Below are 15,678 nucleotides of genomic sequence, written 5' to 3' on the forward strand. Positions count from 1 at the left end.
TGACATCCGACGCTCCATAGAGATTCATGCATGTCCGTTTTTCATCCGAAAACGGAAGGATGAAAAACGGACATACGGATCGTTAGTGTGAAAGAGGCCTTATAGTTTTTTTTTCCCTTTATTTCCACCTGGTGATCCTGCCAATAACACACTTCCTGTCCTAGGGTGACAACACCGACTCATTGTACTACATATGTATGGAGAAGCAGTGTTGCCACCCTTGGACAGGACTACGGGGTATCTCCCCTTCTCCATAACAGGGGGAGGTGTTTTGTAGTCCACAGAGAGCTCTAGAAAAAATACCGATAACAGTCAGAGAGCACAGGAAGTTATCAGCTCACAAGATTTCTGGCAGGACTTTTTCGCACATATTGAACAGATACTGTATAACAAACCACTTTTAATGGTCACTTTAAACAGACTAAAAAAAGAGCAAATAAGAGAAAATTATTGTTAGGGTTTACATACACTTTAGGGGGCCCTTAAAAATAAAAATGCAGCCATTGCCAATATTTTTTTAATATTTAATATCATGTACCAATAAAATATATACAGCTTAATAGTTCAAGCAATGTTTTATACAAAAAAAAACAAAAAAACAAAAAACAGCAATCAGTTAAAAGTCATATCAATATCATCAGCATTGTGATTTTTCACAAACCTGCACAATTCCAGCTCACGTTTTGTTGAATGCACACGTTGGTCATGAGTCACACACTGTAATTTCATTTTTTTTTAAGTATTGTTTGCATTTCAAGATTGATATGACACAGGCTTTATCTGATCCAGATGTTAAATAAAAACCACATTGATGTTGTTTAATCAAATGAAAATATAAAATGAACAATGGCAGAACTGCTGCACCAGGATCTCCACAAGGGATGGTGAGGCTGAAGAGCAAAGAATGTCATGGAAGATGCCTTCTCCTTATACAGACAAGTTCTTGCGCCTACTGCCCATGCTGCCTGTCCAGAACAACAATGGTTTGGTTGTATACAACCAAACCCCCACCTCCTTCTAAATCTGATTTGGCAGTACGATCCATGCTACCATTCACAGAGGTTTTTTTTTTTTAATTATTATTATTACCAACCAAACCCAATCTCTCTCTCTCTGGGTCTGGATAGGCAGTATTACCCATGATACCAGTCTATAAAACACAAAGTTTTTTTTTATTATCACCAGCCAAAGCCATACTCTCTCTGAATCTGGATAGGCAGTGCAATCTACGCCTTTTCAGAATCACAGGTTTTGTATTACCAACTAGACACCACCTGTCTTGAGTCTGGACGGGGAGCATAATCTGTACTACCAATCCTAAACACAGGAGTTTTGTATTATTATTATTATTACCAACCAAACACCTCTTCTTCTATGAGTCTGGATGGATAATACAATCCATGCTACCAGTGCTTAACCACTTGCTTCCCAAGCCTATTCCGACACTTCTCTCCTACATGTAAAATTGATCTTTTTTTTGCTATAAAATTACTAAGAATCCCCAAATATTATACATTTTTTTAAGCAAAGGCCCAAGAGCAGTAGTCTCCAAACTGCTGCCCTTTGCTTGCTTTTATCCGGCCCTTGGGCCACTATTTTCATCCGACAATGGGACATAATCCCCCCCCACTAACACCAATTAAGGGGCAAAATTCCTCTCAATAACACCAACAATGGGGCACAATTCCTCCCAATGACACACAAGACGGGCCCAATGACACCAATAATGGGGCACAATTCCTCCCAATGACACCAACGGTGGGGCACAATTCCTCCCAATGACACCAAAGATGGGGCCCAATGACACCAATAATGGGGCACAATGCCTCCCAATTACACAAACGGTGGGGCACAATTCCTTCCAATGATGGGGCCCAATGACACAAATACTGGGGGAAAATTCCTCCCAATGACACCAACAGTGGGGCACAATTCCTCCCAATAACACTAATGATGGGGCACAATTCCTCCCACTGCCACAAATGATGAGGTGCAATCCCTCCCACTGACACTAAAAACAGGGCATTGTTTAATCCCACTGATGTCAGTTCAGCCCCCCTTAAGTCTGAAGGACAGTAAACTGGCCCTTTGTTTAAAAAGTTTGGAGACCCTTGCTCTATAAAATATAATAATGGGTCTTGCAATTTTTTATTCATTAATTCAATATGTTAATTTAAATCCTTGTTTTTCATTGCAAAGTTTGCTGGAAAGGGTGTATAGCAGTGTGCAGAGGGTTCATCCAGAATTTGCAATTTTTATGTCACACGGTATTTGCACAGTGGTTTTTCAAACACAATATTTTGGGGAAAAAAATACACATTATTGAATTTTAGGGAACACAAACACAAAATAATACCAATTACTTTGGTAAAATATAAAAAGATGATGCTACACCAAGTAAATAGATACCAAACATGTCACACTTGAAAATTGGGCACGCGCATGAAATGGTGACAAACTATGGTACTTTAAATTATCCATAGGTGACACTTAATAAAGCCTTTGCAGGTTACCAGTTTAGATTTACACAGGAGGTCTGTGGTGCTAGAATTATTGCTCTCACTTTGACGTTTGCGGTGATACCTCACATGTGTAATGCGATCACTGTTTACATATGTGCGTGGGACTGATTTGTGCATTCGCCACTGCATGTAAGCATGGGGGGGCTTTGAAAAAATTTGTTTTATTTCATCATTTATTTAATTTTTTTTTTTTACACTGCTTCTTTACAAAAAAAAAGATTGATCACTTTTATTGCTGCCACAAGGAATGTAAACATTCCTTGTGACAGCAATAACAGTGACAGGTACTTTATGAAGAGATGGGGGGTCTAATACTCCATTTCTCCTTGGGGCTCCAATGCAGCAGATCAGACCCAGATCGATCTGATTGGCTGCTTCACTGGCTGCTATGTGGCCAGTAAACGAAGAGTCGGTACCAGAAGTGACTAAATAGTCATTGTTTCCAGGTTCTGATGTCACACAGTGGGAGGAACAACTTCAGTTCCTCTCACTGTGAGTCTGGGGCTGGATGCCGCCTGTTCGGGAAAGCCAGGTAAAAGCGGCAGTGGTGGGAGGTGGGTGGGACCCCTTTCCACCACCTGAAAAGTATTCCAGCGGCTGCCTAGCCGCTCTGATTACTTTTACATGAAAGAGAATCACCGGCACTAAAAACTGATAATGGGATCATGGTTGTAGCCTCAACTATGATCCCGGTATAACCGCTTCTCTACCTCGACAAATATATACTGTGGCCAGTAGGGAAGCAGTTAATATTAGAGGTTCTCTAATGCCATGTACACACGACTGGACTTTTCGACAGCAAAGGTCCGACAGAGCGAACCCGTCGGACAATTCGATCGTGTGTGGGCTTCATCGGACCTTTTCCGTCAAAAGATCTGACGGACTTTAGAAATAGAACATGTTTCAAATCTATCCCACGGACTCGAGTCCTATCAAAAAATCAGTTCATCTGTATGCTAGTCCGATGGACCAAAAACGACGCAAGGGCAGCTATTGGCTACTGGCTATGAACTTCCTTCATTCTAGTCCGGTCGTACGTCATCACATTCAAATCAGTCGGACTTTGGTGTGATCGTGTGTAGGCAAGTCCGTTTCGTTAGAACTCCATCGAAAAGTCCTTCGGAGTTCAGTCCATCGAAAAGTCCACTTATGTGTACGCGGCATAAGGCTCCATTCACACTTGTATGACTCCAAAGTAGCATGACTTTGGAGTGCACCTTTGGTGCAAGTTTGGATGGGTGCGACTTGGATGTGACTTGTTGTCCCTCTGCAAAGTCGGACCCACTGTTGCACCACTGTTACATATAAAACATTAATGCCGCGTACACACGAGCGGACTTTACGGCAGACTTTGCCCGGCGGACGGGATTTGGTCGGACAATTAGATCGTGTGTGGGCTCCAGCGGACTTTGTTTTCTCAAAAGTTGGACAGACTTAGATTTGAAACATGTTTTAAATTAATCCGTCGAAATCGAGTCCGGTCGAAAAGTCCGCCGTCTGTATGCTAGTTCGACGGACAAAAAGCCACGCTAGGGCAGCTATTGGCTACTGGCTATGAACTTCCTTGTTTTAGTCCGGTCGTACGTCATCACGTACGAATTCGATGGACTTTGGTGGGTTGTGTGTAGGCAAGTCCGTTCATTCAGAAAGTCCGTCGTAAAGTACGTCGAAAAGTCCGCCGGGCAAAGTCTGCCGTAAAGTCTGCTCGTGTGTACGCGGCATTAGGTATGACTTTCATGCAACTTTTGAGGGTTAACACTGAAGTCTATGGCCCTCACATCACATGAAAGTCGGACCAAAGTAATGCATAAACGACCTTAAGCAACTTAATTGCACATATATGAATGGTTATCATTGGAAAAAGTTGATGTCCAAAGTCGCATGACAAGTCACACAAGTGTGAATGGGTATACTAGTATATACTAGTATATAGTACTAGTAAATACTAGTATACTACCGGACCACCCCACCTCCTCTCTAAGTCTAGATGGAGAGTATTGTACAGGCTACCAGTCTAGAATTGCAAAGGTTTGTATTATTACCAACCAACCCCCACACCTTCTCTCAGTCTATATAGAGAAGACCATACATGCTGCCTGTCCAGAATCACAGAGTTATGTATTATTACCAACAACCCCCACTGTCTTCTCTCTCAAAATAATCCATTTTACTTATATTCAGTCAGGTAGACACTCACAGTATTTAGAAGTTAATCTACAGAAGATTGTAAATCATATTGTACTATACAGTATGTGGCAAGCTCTAAACAACTATATCTGACAGATATTTCATATTTTGTTACAAGTATCCATACCCGGTCCAAGTCTTGTTTTTCCCTAATGGAAAAGATCACCCAAAACCTTTTTAAAACTTTGAGACTTGGCAAATTTCTAGTTTTGCTTGCTCCACTATGGAGTTTCATACTTCATGCTGCGTTACTCTAAATATACATTGAATAAAAACTCCAATAGGGACGGAGACCATCCTTATATTGACCCTAGCAAATGGGTGGAGATGGGAACGCAGGTTCAGAGATCCTACCAAAGGGATGAATAAGAAAATCCAGTTGGTGATTCAGACCTCCATCCACTCAAAGCAAAACAACGATAATGAGTGGAGTCCCCCTATACAAAGTAAAAAGCAACTCATTAACAATCGCTGTTTTCACATTATATGTGCGCTGTAGAGACTCACTACAACCGGACAAAAGTGCACAGTCTGTCATTTTGGAGATATACACAAGTTGATTGCTTGGTTTGTGGAATCAGTGGAATTCGTGGAGTGTCCTGTGGTTTATCCCAGAGGAACGCTATTATATAATTAAAATCGGTCAAGTTTTTAGAAGGGTAATTAAAGGGGATTTGAAATGTCAGTGGATCGCATTAAAGACGCCCTTTTTTAGCATCACCAATGGCTCCCCAGACATCAAAGACAAACTCGTCCGGGAAAGCAAAGTCTCCGAGAGCTTCATCCAGAGCCACAGCAAACTCATCAGGGTTATTCTTGTCCCTTCCGGCTTCTACCATTGTCGCAGCTGTTGACAAAACAGAAATAAAGAGATATGTTAGAGGGGCTAATATACAAAAACATTTTACAAAAATGGAAAAACTATGTGTTTTTTTTTTTTTTTGCTGGGTTTATCATAACTTCCAAAGTGCAGCAATTTGGTAACCTATAGTTGTATATTTCCAGGACCCCCCACATTGGATATCAATTCAATGACAGTTGTTGGTCAATCTAAAGCTTACCACACAGGTTACAATAATGCCGCGTACACATGGTCGGACTTTCCGACAGGAAATGCTGGATGTGAGCTTGTTGTCGGATAGTCCGACTGTGTGAATGCTCCATCGAACATTTTCTGTCTGACTTTCCGCCAACAAATGTTGGCTAGCAGGTTCTCAAATTTTCCGCCAACAAAACTTTGTTGTCGGAAAGTCGGATCGTGGGTACACAAATCAGTCGTACAAAAGTTCACGCATGTACTTTTGTCAAGCAGAATCAAGCAGAAGGAGCTGCATTGGCTATTGAACTTCCTTTTTCTCGGCTCGTCGTAGGTCTTGTACGTCACCGCGTTCTCACATCCGTAATTGTTGGCCAACATTTGTGTGACCGTGTGTATGCAAGACAAGTTTGAGCCAACAGCCTTCGAACAAAAATCCACGGAAAGTGGCGGAAAGTCCGATCGTGTGAACACGGCATAACACTTTACAAACCTCTTTAGATCTACCAAAACTATGTAATAGGAGGACAGAAACTACTCAATTAATTTGTATCTAATCTAGTAGGCCCTTGTTCTACCTTGTTGTTGGTATAAAGTATCTTAGGTTCTGTGTCAACAGGCTTTGACCCTGTGTTGATGGCATCAGTGTGACATTAGTTGGAGATGCTTCTAAGATCATGAAGAATTAATTGACAGGCACATTTATCTGCAATTGACCTCCTCCTGACCTGCACTTGACTTGCTTCAAGCAAGTATTGCATTCCCATAGACGTGTATGGGAATGTAATACTCATCTGATGCGAACAAAAGCCTTTTGATACAAACCTTAAAGCAGAACTATAGGCATAACTTTAAAAAAAAAAATAGATAGAGTAAGGGAGTTTTATAACCCGTCAGGTTTCTTTTTTTGTTTTTGCCACCAGTCTCCCATTGGGGAGAATTCCCTTAACTTCCTGTCCCATAGCCAAAACAGGAAATGAGAGGAAATTCTTCCAACCTGAGGGAACCCCTTGTTGTCACCAGAATATTCCCATTTGTAAGATTTTCCCTCTATTTCTGTTCAAGTGACAATCCAAAATGTGTGATTTTCTTTCACTTTCACCTATAACAATAAATAGAACAAATAGAGAGGGCGAATCTCCCTAACAGGGGCACAGACAGCAGTAAAAACTTGACAGGTGTTCTAATCCCTCTCCACTCTATCCAAAACTAAAATAAATGTTTACCTTTAGTTATACTTTAAAGTGGTTCTAAAGGCAGAAGGTTTTTTTAATCTTAATTCATTCTATGCTTTAAGATAAAAAAAACTTCTGTGTGCAGCATCTCCCCTAATACTTACCTGAGCTCCATCTCTATCCAGCGATGTTGCACGAGAGACTCAGCTGTCTGGGACTCTCCTTCCTTATTGGCTGAGACACACAGTGGACTCCATTAGCTCCCGCTGTTGTCAAAGTCAGTGTGCCAATGAGGAGAGAGAGGGGGCAGGGCTGGGCCACGGCTCCGTGTCTGAATAGACACACAGAGCAGCGTCTCGGTTCGGGTGCCCCCATGGCAAGCTGCTTGCTGTGGAGGCACTCGGGAGGAGGGAGGGGCCAGGAGCACCGGCGAGGGACCCAAGAAAAGGAGGATCGGGGCTGCTCTGTGCAAAACCACTACATAGAGCAGGTAAGTATATCATGTTATTTTTAAACAAAAAAACAAGTCTTTAGTATCACTTTAATGCATAAATGTAAAAAAACCTTCTGCAAGCAACTCCATTGCCCCACTTATACTTGAGCCGAATCTAGAGCTGTGCACGAGAGAAGAGGCTCCTCCCTCTTCATTGGTTCAGACACAGCAGCCATTGGCTCCCACTGCTATCAATCACAGCCAGCAAAGAGGGAGTGGGGGACAGGGCTAAGCTGTGCTCTTTGTGTCTTATGGACACATAAAGCCGGCTCAGGAACGAGCATGCGCAAGTGCCCCCATAGCAAGGGACTTGCTATGGGGGCACTCGGCAGGGGGTGAGGAGCCAGGAGCAGTGGCGGGGGACCTGGGAAGAGGTTTGTGAAAAACCATTGCATAGAACAGGTAAGTAAAATATGTTTGTTATTTGTAAAAAAAAAAAATGTTTGCCTTTACAATCCCTTTGAGGGAACGGCACAGAGAATCACAATCATATTTGCAATGTGTATGGCTCTATATATATATATATATATATATATATATATATATATATATATATTTCTAGCATATGCCATTGCATTGGAGATTTTGAATGGGTATGGTGGTCCTGTGGAGGGACAATGAATAGTGATGACTGGAACTGGTGACAGGAATGCTAATTTGGTAGGTAATTTTATAGATATAGTTTAATTATATACCCTATCAATGATATAAGGATCCTTAATTTTGCTCCCCCCCCCCCCCCTTTCAGATGGGCATTTATACAATCTTTGATGAATAGATATATGCTTTCCTTTGTGGCATAAGACTGAATACACTTATACCAGTGGAATTCTCTGAGTAAATACTGTATACTCAGATGGCTCATGGCCTCTTGTCTGTAGCTGTTGTGTTTTGGCTTCTATTATGTTTAGTTACTATTGTTTTTCATATATGGATTCTGATATACTTCTATTTAGAATTGATCACCACAACATTGTCAGCTGACCATGCCAGTTATATATTGACACCCGCCATTTGATCACCGAATCTCTGCCATACTTCCTAAGCGTTGTGTAAGGGGCACAGATGATAATGAATAATGATAAAGTATGAATTTTTGTAACCTTGGCCAGATCTGTGCCTTGTCACAATTCTGTCTCTGATCTCTTCAGGCAGTTCCTTTGACCTCATGATTCTCATTTGCTCTGACATGTACTGTGAGCTGTAAGGTCTTATATAGACAGGTGTGTGGCTTTCCTAATCAAGTCCTATCAGTATAATCAAACACAGCTGGACTCAAATGAAGGTGTAGAACCATCTCAGGGATGATCAGAAGAAATGGACAGCAGTTAAATATATGAGTGTCACAGCAAAGGGTCTGAATACTTAGGACCATGTGATATTTCAGTTTTTCGTTTTTAATAAATCGGCAAAAATGTCAATAATTCTGTGTTTTTCTGTCAATATGGGGTGCTGTGTGTACATTAATGAGGAAAAGAATGAACTTAAATGATTTTAGTAAATGGCTGCAATATAACAAAGTGTGAAAAATTTAAGTGGGTCTGAATACTTTCCGTCCCCACTGTATGTTAATAATAATTGGTATATGTTCTTATTGTGTAGGTTTTTCCATTTAGGCCAATTATCTTTGCTGCCAAGGTCCTGAAGAAACTATTGATGTTAAACGTGTCAACCTCTTGGTTATTCCAGCAAAGTCAACCATGAATTAAGAATATATATGACCTGTACTGCTTTAAAGGGGTTGTAAAGGCAGAAGGTTGAATGCGTTAAGATAAAAAGCCTCCTGTGTGTAGCAGCCCCATAATACTTTCCCGAGCCCCATCTCTGTCCAACGAGTGTCTCGGCCATCCAGGACTCTCCCTTCTGATTGGCTAAGACACATCAGCCACACCAATGGCTCCCACTGCTGTCAATCAAAGTCAGTTCGTCAATCAAGAGAGAGGGGATGGGGCCGAACCAGGGCTCCAAGTCTGAATGGACACATGGAGCTGTAGCTTGGCTCAGTTGCCCCCATAGTAAGCTGCTTGCTGTGGGGGCACTCGACAGGAGGGAGGGCCCAGGAGTACAGAAGAGGGATCCAGAAAGAGGAGGATCCAGGCTGCTCTGTGCAAATCCACTGCACAGAGCAGGTAAGTATGACATGTTATTCTATAATTATTCTAGAAAAAAAAAAACGAGACTTTATTATCAACGGGACGGGTGGCACTGGGGAGGGATGGCAGTTGGGACGAGTGGCACTGGGGAGGGATGGCAGTTGGGACGGATGGCACTGGGGAGAGATGGCTGTGGGGACGGATGGCACTGGCGACAGACAGTGGGGAGGGATGACAGGAGACACTGACGACTTTTTTTTAGTTTTTTTTTTTTTCCCCCCACTCACCGCTGCAGCGGTTCGCTCTCCCTCCTCACACGCTGTCTCTGTGTGAGGAGGGAGAGCCGGCGATGAGAGAGGATCTCATATGTTTACATATGAGATCCTCTCTCATTGGCACCGCCGATCGCACTGTAAACGGCCGCTGTCATTGGCCGTTTACGGCGATCTGTGACTGTGTCCAAGGGACACGGCCAGCACAGAACTTCCGCTATGCGCGCCCGCGGGAGCGCGCATTGCGGAAGTAAACAGCTGGACGTCCAGGGACGTCCACCCAGCAGATAGCGTCCGCGCTGCAGCCGTCTTTCGGCTATAGCGCGGGCGCGAAGTGGTTACTTAAAGGAAATTGTTCCCATTAGGCTTTAATATATTATTTTAAAAACTGCAATAAAATGATTATCTAATTCTATATGCTCCTCCTTTCTAGTACCATTAAAGTCTAACACTTATGGTTGTTTGAAATGCTAAATACAATGGATGTGGTACATTTACAATAGCCAATCATTCTGTCTAATCATGCCTAGCTATAGAGAGACAACGGGGTGTAGATGGCGTGTAGATGGAGAAGGGGGTGTGAGAGAGAAGATAGAGTACATGGAAACAAGAGGAGATATATTTGTATCCTTCATTTCCTTTTCTAATTAGCTATAAAGTGAACCAGGATGTTTATTTTTTGCTATAAACAGATCTTATAAAAACAGCATTGTTTTGAAATGCATCGAGTAAAAGAGGAGCCTGGCGAGTTTTAAGAATTATTCATCTGAAAATATATGGTCCAATGATATTTTAGCCATTAGGCGGTGATGTCCAATAGCTATATGTGTATCATATGCCATAATCCAAAAACAATTTCTAGGGATGTATGTAGTGCAGTCATATGAGAATATCATATGTTCATGCCTTTCTGTCTTGAATTATGTTTACAATAAGTAAGGCAATCAAGAGGTCATGCATATGGTGTAATTAGGATAGATCTGCCTGTGATATACAATACTGTCACATCAAACGAGTGCTGTGGTAAGAAACCAGATGCTATTCTATGAATATAATACAAGGACTACTGGATAAAATGTGTCATCGGTTCCATGTGTGCTCTAGAAAAGGAAAGCCTGACCTTTAACAGCACAGCATGGAGCTTTTTGTATCTGGATGTAGAGGCTAAGGGTTGATTTACTAAAGGCAAATAGACTGTTCAATTTGAATGAGAAGTTTCACTTTGCAAGGGAATTTTCCCCAGGGCTTAGTGAATGAGGTGTATCTCTGCAGACTTCCATTGTCCAACCATGGCACCACCTGTGTGTAGACCTGTATGGGAATGTAATACCTATCTGATGCGAACAAAGGCCCATTGACAAACAAAATATTTGGGGGGGCACACCATAAAAGATGCAATAAAGATGGTGCAGCCATAAGACCATAAAACAGAACAAAATATTACAGCACACACATGCAAAAAATGACATTTACCTCCTGCAAAAGCCCATTGACACAAACCCTAAAACAGGACTACAGGCATATATTTTTTTTTATTTTGGCTAGAGTAAGGGAGTTTTATAACCCCTGTCAGGTTTTTTTTATTTTTTTTTTGCCACCGGTCTCCCATTGGGGAGACTTCCCTTAAAGAGGAGCTCCACCCAAAAGGGGAAGCTCCGCATGTTTTCACAGGTGTCCACTCCCACTTCCAGGTAAGAATGCCAAGGCAATTTTACAAGCATTTCCAGCCCCTCCTCCTTCTCCACGCTGCCTTCTGGGACACACACAGGTCCTAGAAGACGGCGGGGCCATTCAGAAAGCGCCTTGCGCATGCGCAGTAGGAAACCGCCTGTGAAGCCTGAAGGCTTTACTGCCGATTTCTCCCTTACTTACAATGCCGAAGCCTGCACCTGCAGCCAATTGACGAATCGGCTCGAGGTGCCGACATCACGAGATCCCTGGACAGGTAAGTGTAAGTGACAGTATTTGTAGCTGCTGACTTTTAATATTTTTTTTTTTCAGTTAGGAGGTCCTCTTTAACTTCCTGTCCCATAGTCAATACAGGAAATGAGAGGAAACCCCTCCATCATGAGGGAATCCCTGGTTGTCACACATTAGTATCCCCATTGGATAATCGGGCAGCACAGTGGCTAAGTGGTTAGCACTTCCACCTATAAACACCAGGTTCGTTGTTTCAAATACCAAGTGCTGCGTAAATTTACAGCACTATACAAGTACAAAGTGAAACTTTACCACATTCAGTAAGCTCTGGGGATCAATTCCTTGCAAAGTGAACCACCTATTTGTCATTATTAAATCAAACCCTAAGTTTCCATGAAGCTTTTGGTCCCGTGGAAGGAAGAAAGTTATCTTAGACAACCTTCTCTAGGAGGTTCTCGCTCTAGTCTTAAGTTAGCCATACATTGCAATCTGACTGTACAATCTCCTTTAAATTAACATTTTTACAAAACTATGTAATATAAGGACCTACTGTAACTAAACTAGCCAGTCAATTTACAAAAATCTGGTTCAGCCACATCCAAAGCATGCTGTTCAGTTTTGGCCAACAATCTTCAGGAAGGACCTGCTTGAACTGAAGAGAGTCCAGAGAAGGGCAACAAATGAGGGGCCTGGAGGACCCCAGTTTGAGGAACGACTACAAACATTAAACTTATTCTTCTGGAGAAGAGACACTTAAGAGGGAATATGATAGCAATATACTTAATTTAAATGGTGATTCTAGCATTCGGAGGAAACTATTTACCTACGGTCTCTAAAGACATGCAGCCACACAATGAAGTTGGGTGAGAAGCGGCTCAACCTTAAACACTGTAAGGGGTTCTTTACTGTAATGGTAAGGATATGGAACTTCCTTCCATAATTGACGGTGTCAGAGGGGAGTGTAGATAAATTACAAAAACTGTGCGTTTATTAGCGAACGCAATGTACAGGGATTGGGGTAATAGTAGTGAAAGAAACACAAGCGCACATACACACACGCACCCACAGGTTGAACTGGATGGGCTGGTGTCTTTATTCAGCCTTACCAAAGATGTAACTATGTACCTATAGGGTGATTAGGAAGGCTTTTGCACGTCATAATTGTTGGTAGATCTAAAGTAGATTGTAGAGTCAGATTGTAATTTGAACAGTGAGCTTTAGGTCTACAGTAAGATCCATGCTCCCCACGACCTTGCAGAAACAGAGGTGCCAGGTACCCACAGAGCCCAGTCACAAGACCAAATGTTGAGGCACTAGGCAAATGATTTCCACAAAAAAAAGGGTTATTCAGGCACGGTCATTTACTGGCTAATTTTTCCTCCTTAGCAAAGATCCCATAACCAGTACCTTGGCATTTTGTCATGTGTTGAGATCCAGAAGTGGCTTCTACAGCCAAGGCAGTAAATTTCTTTTGTTACTTTTCAAAGGCACTTCAAAAGCTACATCAAGCTTGCCTTTCAAAAAAAATCATATTTACCTGTCCAGCTTCATGCACTGCTGACCTTCTCTGTGTTAGAGACAAGCTTACTCAAAAATTTTCTGCATCCGATATCCAGTTCCTCGAGATCTCAATCTCTTTCAATGCACTTGGGGGCTAAGAATGTGCATGCATCATACATACTAGGGGGAGTACAACTGGGGGATCCGTAGTGGAGAAGGATCTGGGGGTTTTGGTAGATCATAAGCTCAATAATAACATGCAATGCCAAGCTGCGGTTTCCAAAGCGAGCAAAGTCCTTTCTTGTATTAGGAGAGGTATGGACTCCAGAGAGAGAGATATCATTTTACCCCTGTACAAATCATTAGTAAGACCTCATCTGGAATATGCAGTTCAGTTTTGGGCCCCAGTTCTCAAAAAGGATATCGGGGAACTGGAGAAAGTGCAGAGAAGGGCAACCAAACTGATAAGAGACATGGAGGAGCTCAGCTATGAGGAAAGATTAGAGGAACTGAATTTATTCTCTCTTGAGAAGAGGAGATTAAGGGAGATATGATCAACATGTACAAATATTTAAGTGGTCCATATAGTGAACTTGGTGTTGAGTTATTCACTTTACGGTCATCACAGAGGACAAGAGGGCACTCTTTATGTCTAGAGGAAAACAGATTTCCTCTCCAAATACAGAAAGGTTTCTTCACAGTAAGAGCTGTGAAAATGTGGAATAGATTCCCTCCAGAGGTGGTTCTGGCCAGCTCAGTAGATTGCTTTAAGAAAGGCCTGGATTATTTCCTAAATGTACAGAATATAACTGGATACTGACATTTATAGGTGAAGTTTCTCCAGGGAAAATCCGATTGCCTCAGGAGATCAGGAAGGAATTTTTTCCCCTGCTGTAACAAATTGGAGAATGCTTTGCTGGGGTTTTTCGCCTTCCTCTGGATCAACTGTGGGTATAGGATTGGGTATATGGGATTGCATGATATTATTTATTTATTTATTTAGTTTTATGGTTGAACTAGATGGACTTGTGTCTTTTTTCAGCCTAACTATGTAACTATGTAACCTGGTCCCTTTTGTGTGCTGTGGTTCCTCCTGTCAACCTCATATCACTACAGAACACAGTAGTGACGTTGGGGCTTGCAGAAGGAACTACAGTACGCAGAAGTGGACCTGGCATCTAATACACCTAGAAGTATGTGAAGGTTCTTCCGCTCACTCTTCTCTTTAACACAACATTGGGACAGGCACGTATTAAATGAAAAAAATAAATAAATAAGTAGCCTACACTCCATAGAGGACATAGCTTGTTTTACTGCTTACTGCAATACCTGATGCAAATTTCAATGGCATGCACAGCCCCTTTGTCAAACCTTCTAGGCAAAAATTTGCATGCTCTGGAAACATGGTAGGTGATTGCAGTTTGCAGTAAAAGAACTATATCACAAAGGTAGCCCATGGGAAGTAAAAACAGGCAGTGAATTTGCATTTTTATCACCCTCAAAGACCCACATACAATGTAACATGGCAGCCACTGTTCACGTCGCCATTGGTCTGTTCACATTACCATGGCCACAATGTTTCGCTTTGTGGTGTAGAGATTTTGACTCGGCAAGTGTACAGAACGCCCCCTGAAATGTAATTTCCTGCTTCTGTGATTGCCTTACTAATTTTCTCAGAAGTCTAAACTAAGACACAAGTAAAAATTTTAGGCATCCAAGGGATGCAGACACTGCAGCTTTCCTCACTAGAACACAGAAAGTGTACCATCTGATTATAATGAACCAGTCACACCCATTCAGAATCAGTATGCAATCGGTTTGGTGAAACAAAGAGCTATTTCTTCCCAGCAACAAAAGGTAGGAATCTGCTACAAAGTTTGTTAAAATGCCTGCAATGTATATAGATCACCCAGAATTCCGCAGCCCCTTACCACATGATCAGCTGTCAGCCAATGACAGCTGATCAAATGATGTAAACAGAAGATCAGTGATCTTTTTTTTTTTTCGTGAGGGGGAAAAAAAAGCCGATCACCGGACTTCTGTCAGAGGGACATCGGTCCCTCACACAGAGAGCCGCGGCTGCCTCATCTGTGCCCACCTGCCAGTACCACCTAATAGAACCCACCAGTGCCACCTACCAGTGCCCACAGTGCCACCTACCTTTGCCCAACAGTGCCACCTATCAATGCCCACCAGTGCTGCCAATCAATGCCCATCAGTGCCGCATCATCAGTGGCACCGATCAGTGCAGCCTATCAGTGTCACCTACCAGTGCCACCCATCAGTGATCATCAATGCCCATCAGTGCCACCTATCAGTGCCACCCATTAGTGCCAACCATCAGTGCCCATCAGTGCCACCTCTCAGTGCCCATCAGTGCCGCCTTATCAGTGCCCATCAGTGCACATCAATGAAGGAGAAAAATTACCCGTTTTCAAAATTTTATAACAAACTATGAAACAGTTTTTTTCGGTCTTTTT

The 15,678-nt window shown here is 42.3% G+C and overlaps 1 protein-coding gene across 1 annotated transcript in view; it reads right to left on the reverse strand.

Moving 5' to 3' along the window:
* Positions 1-503: 503 nt before the first annotated feature.
* Positions 504-15,678, reverse strand: part of GIPC2 (GIPC PDZ domain containing family member 2) — a 138,617-nt gene continuing 123,442 nt past the window's right edge. Inside the window, exon 6 of the mRNA XM_073593687.1 lies at positions 504-5,556. Within this exon, the coding sequence (XP_073449788.1) occupies positions 5,405-5,556 (152 nt within the window). The 3' untranslated portion in view covers positions 504-5,404. The remainder of the gene's footprint in view (positions 5,557-15,678) is intronic.

Source organism: Aquarana catesbeiana, linkage group LG07 (genome assembly GCF_042186555.1).
Source record: "Aquarana catesbeiana isolate 2022-GZ linkage group LG07, ASM4218655v1, whole genome shotgun sequence".
Taxonomy (NCBI): Eukaryota; Metazoa; Chordata; class Amphibia; order Anura; family Ranidae; genus Aquarana; species Aquarana catesbeiana.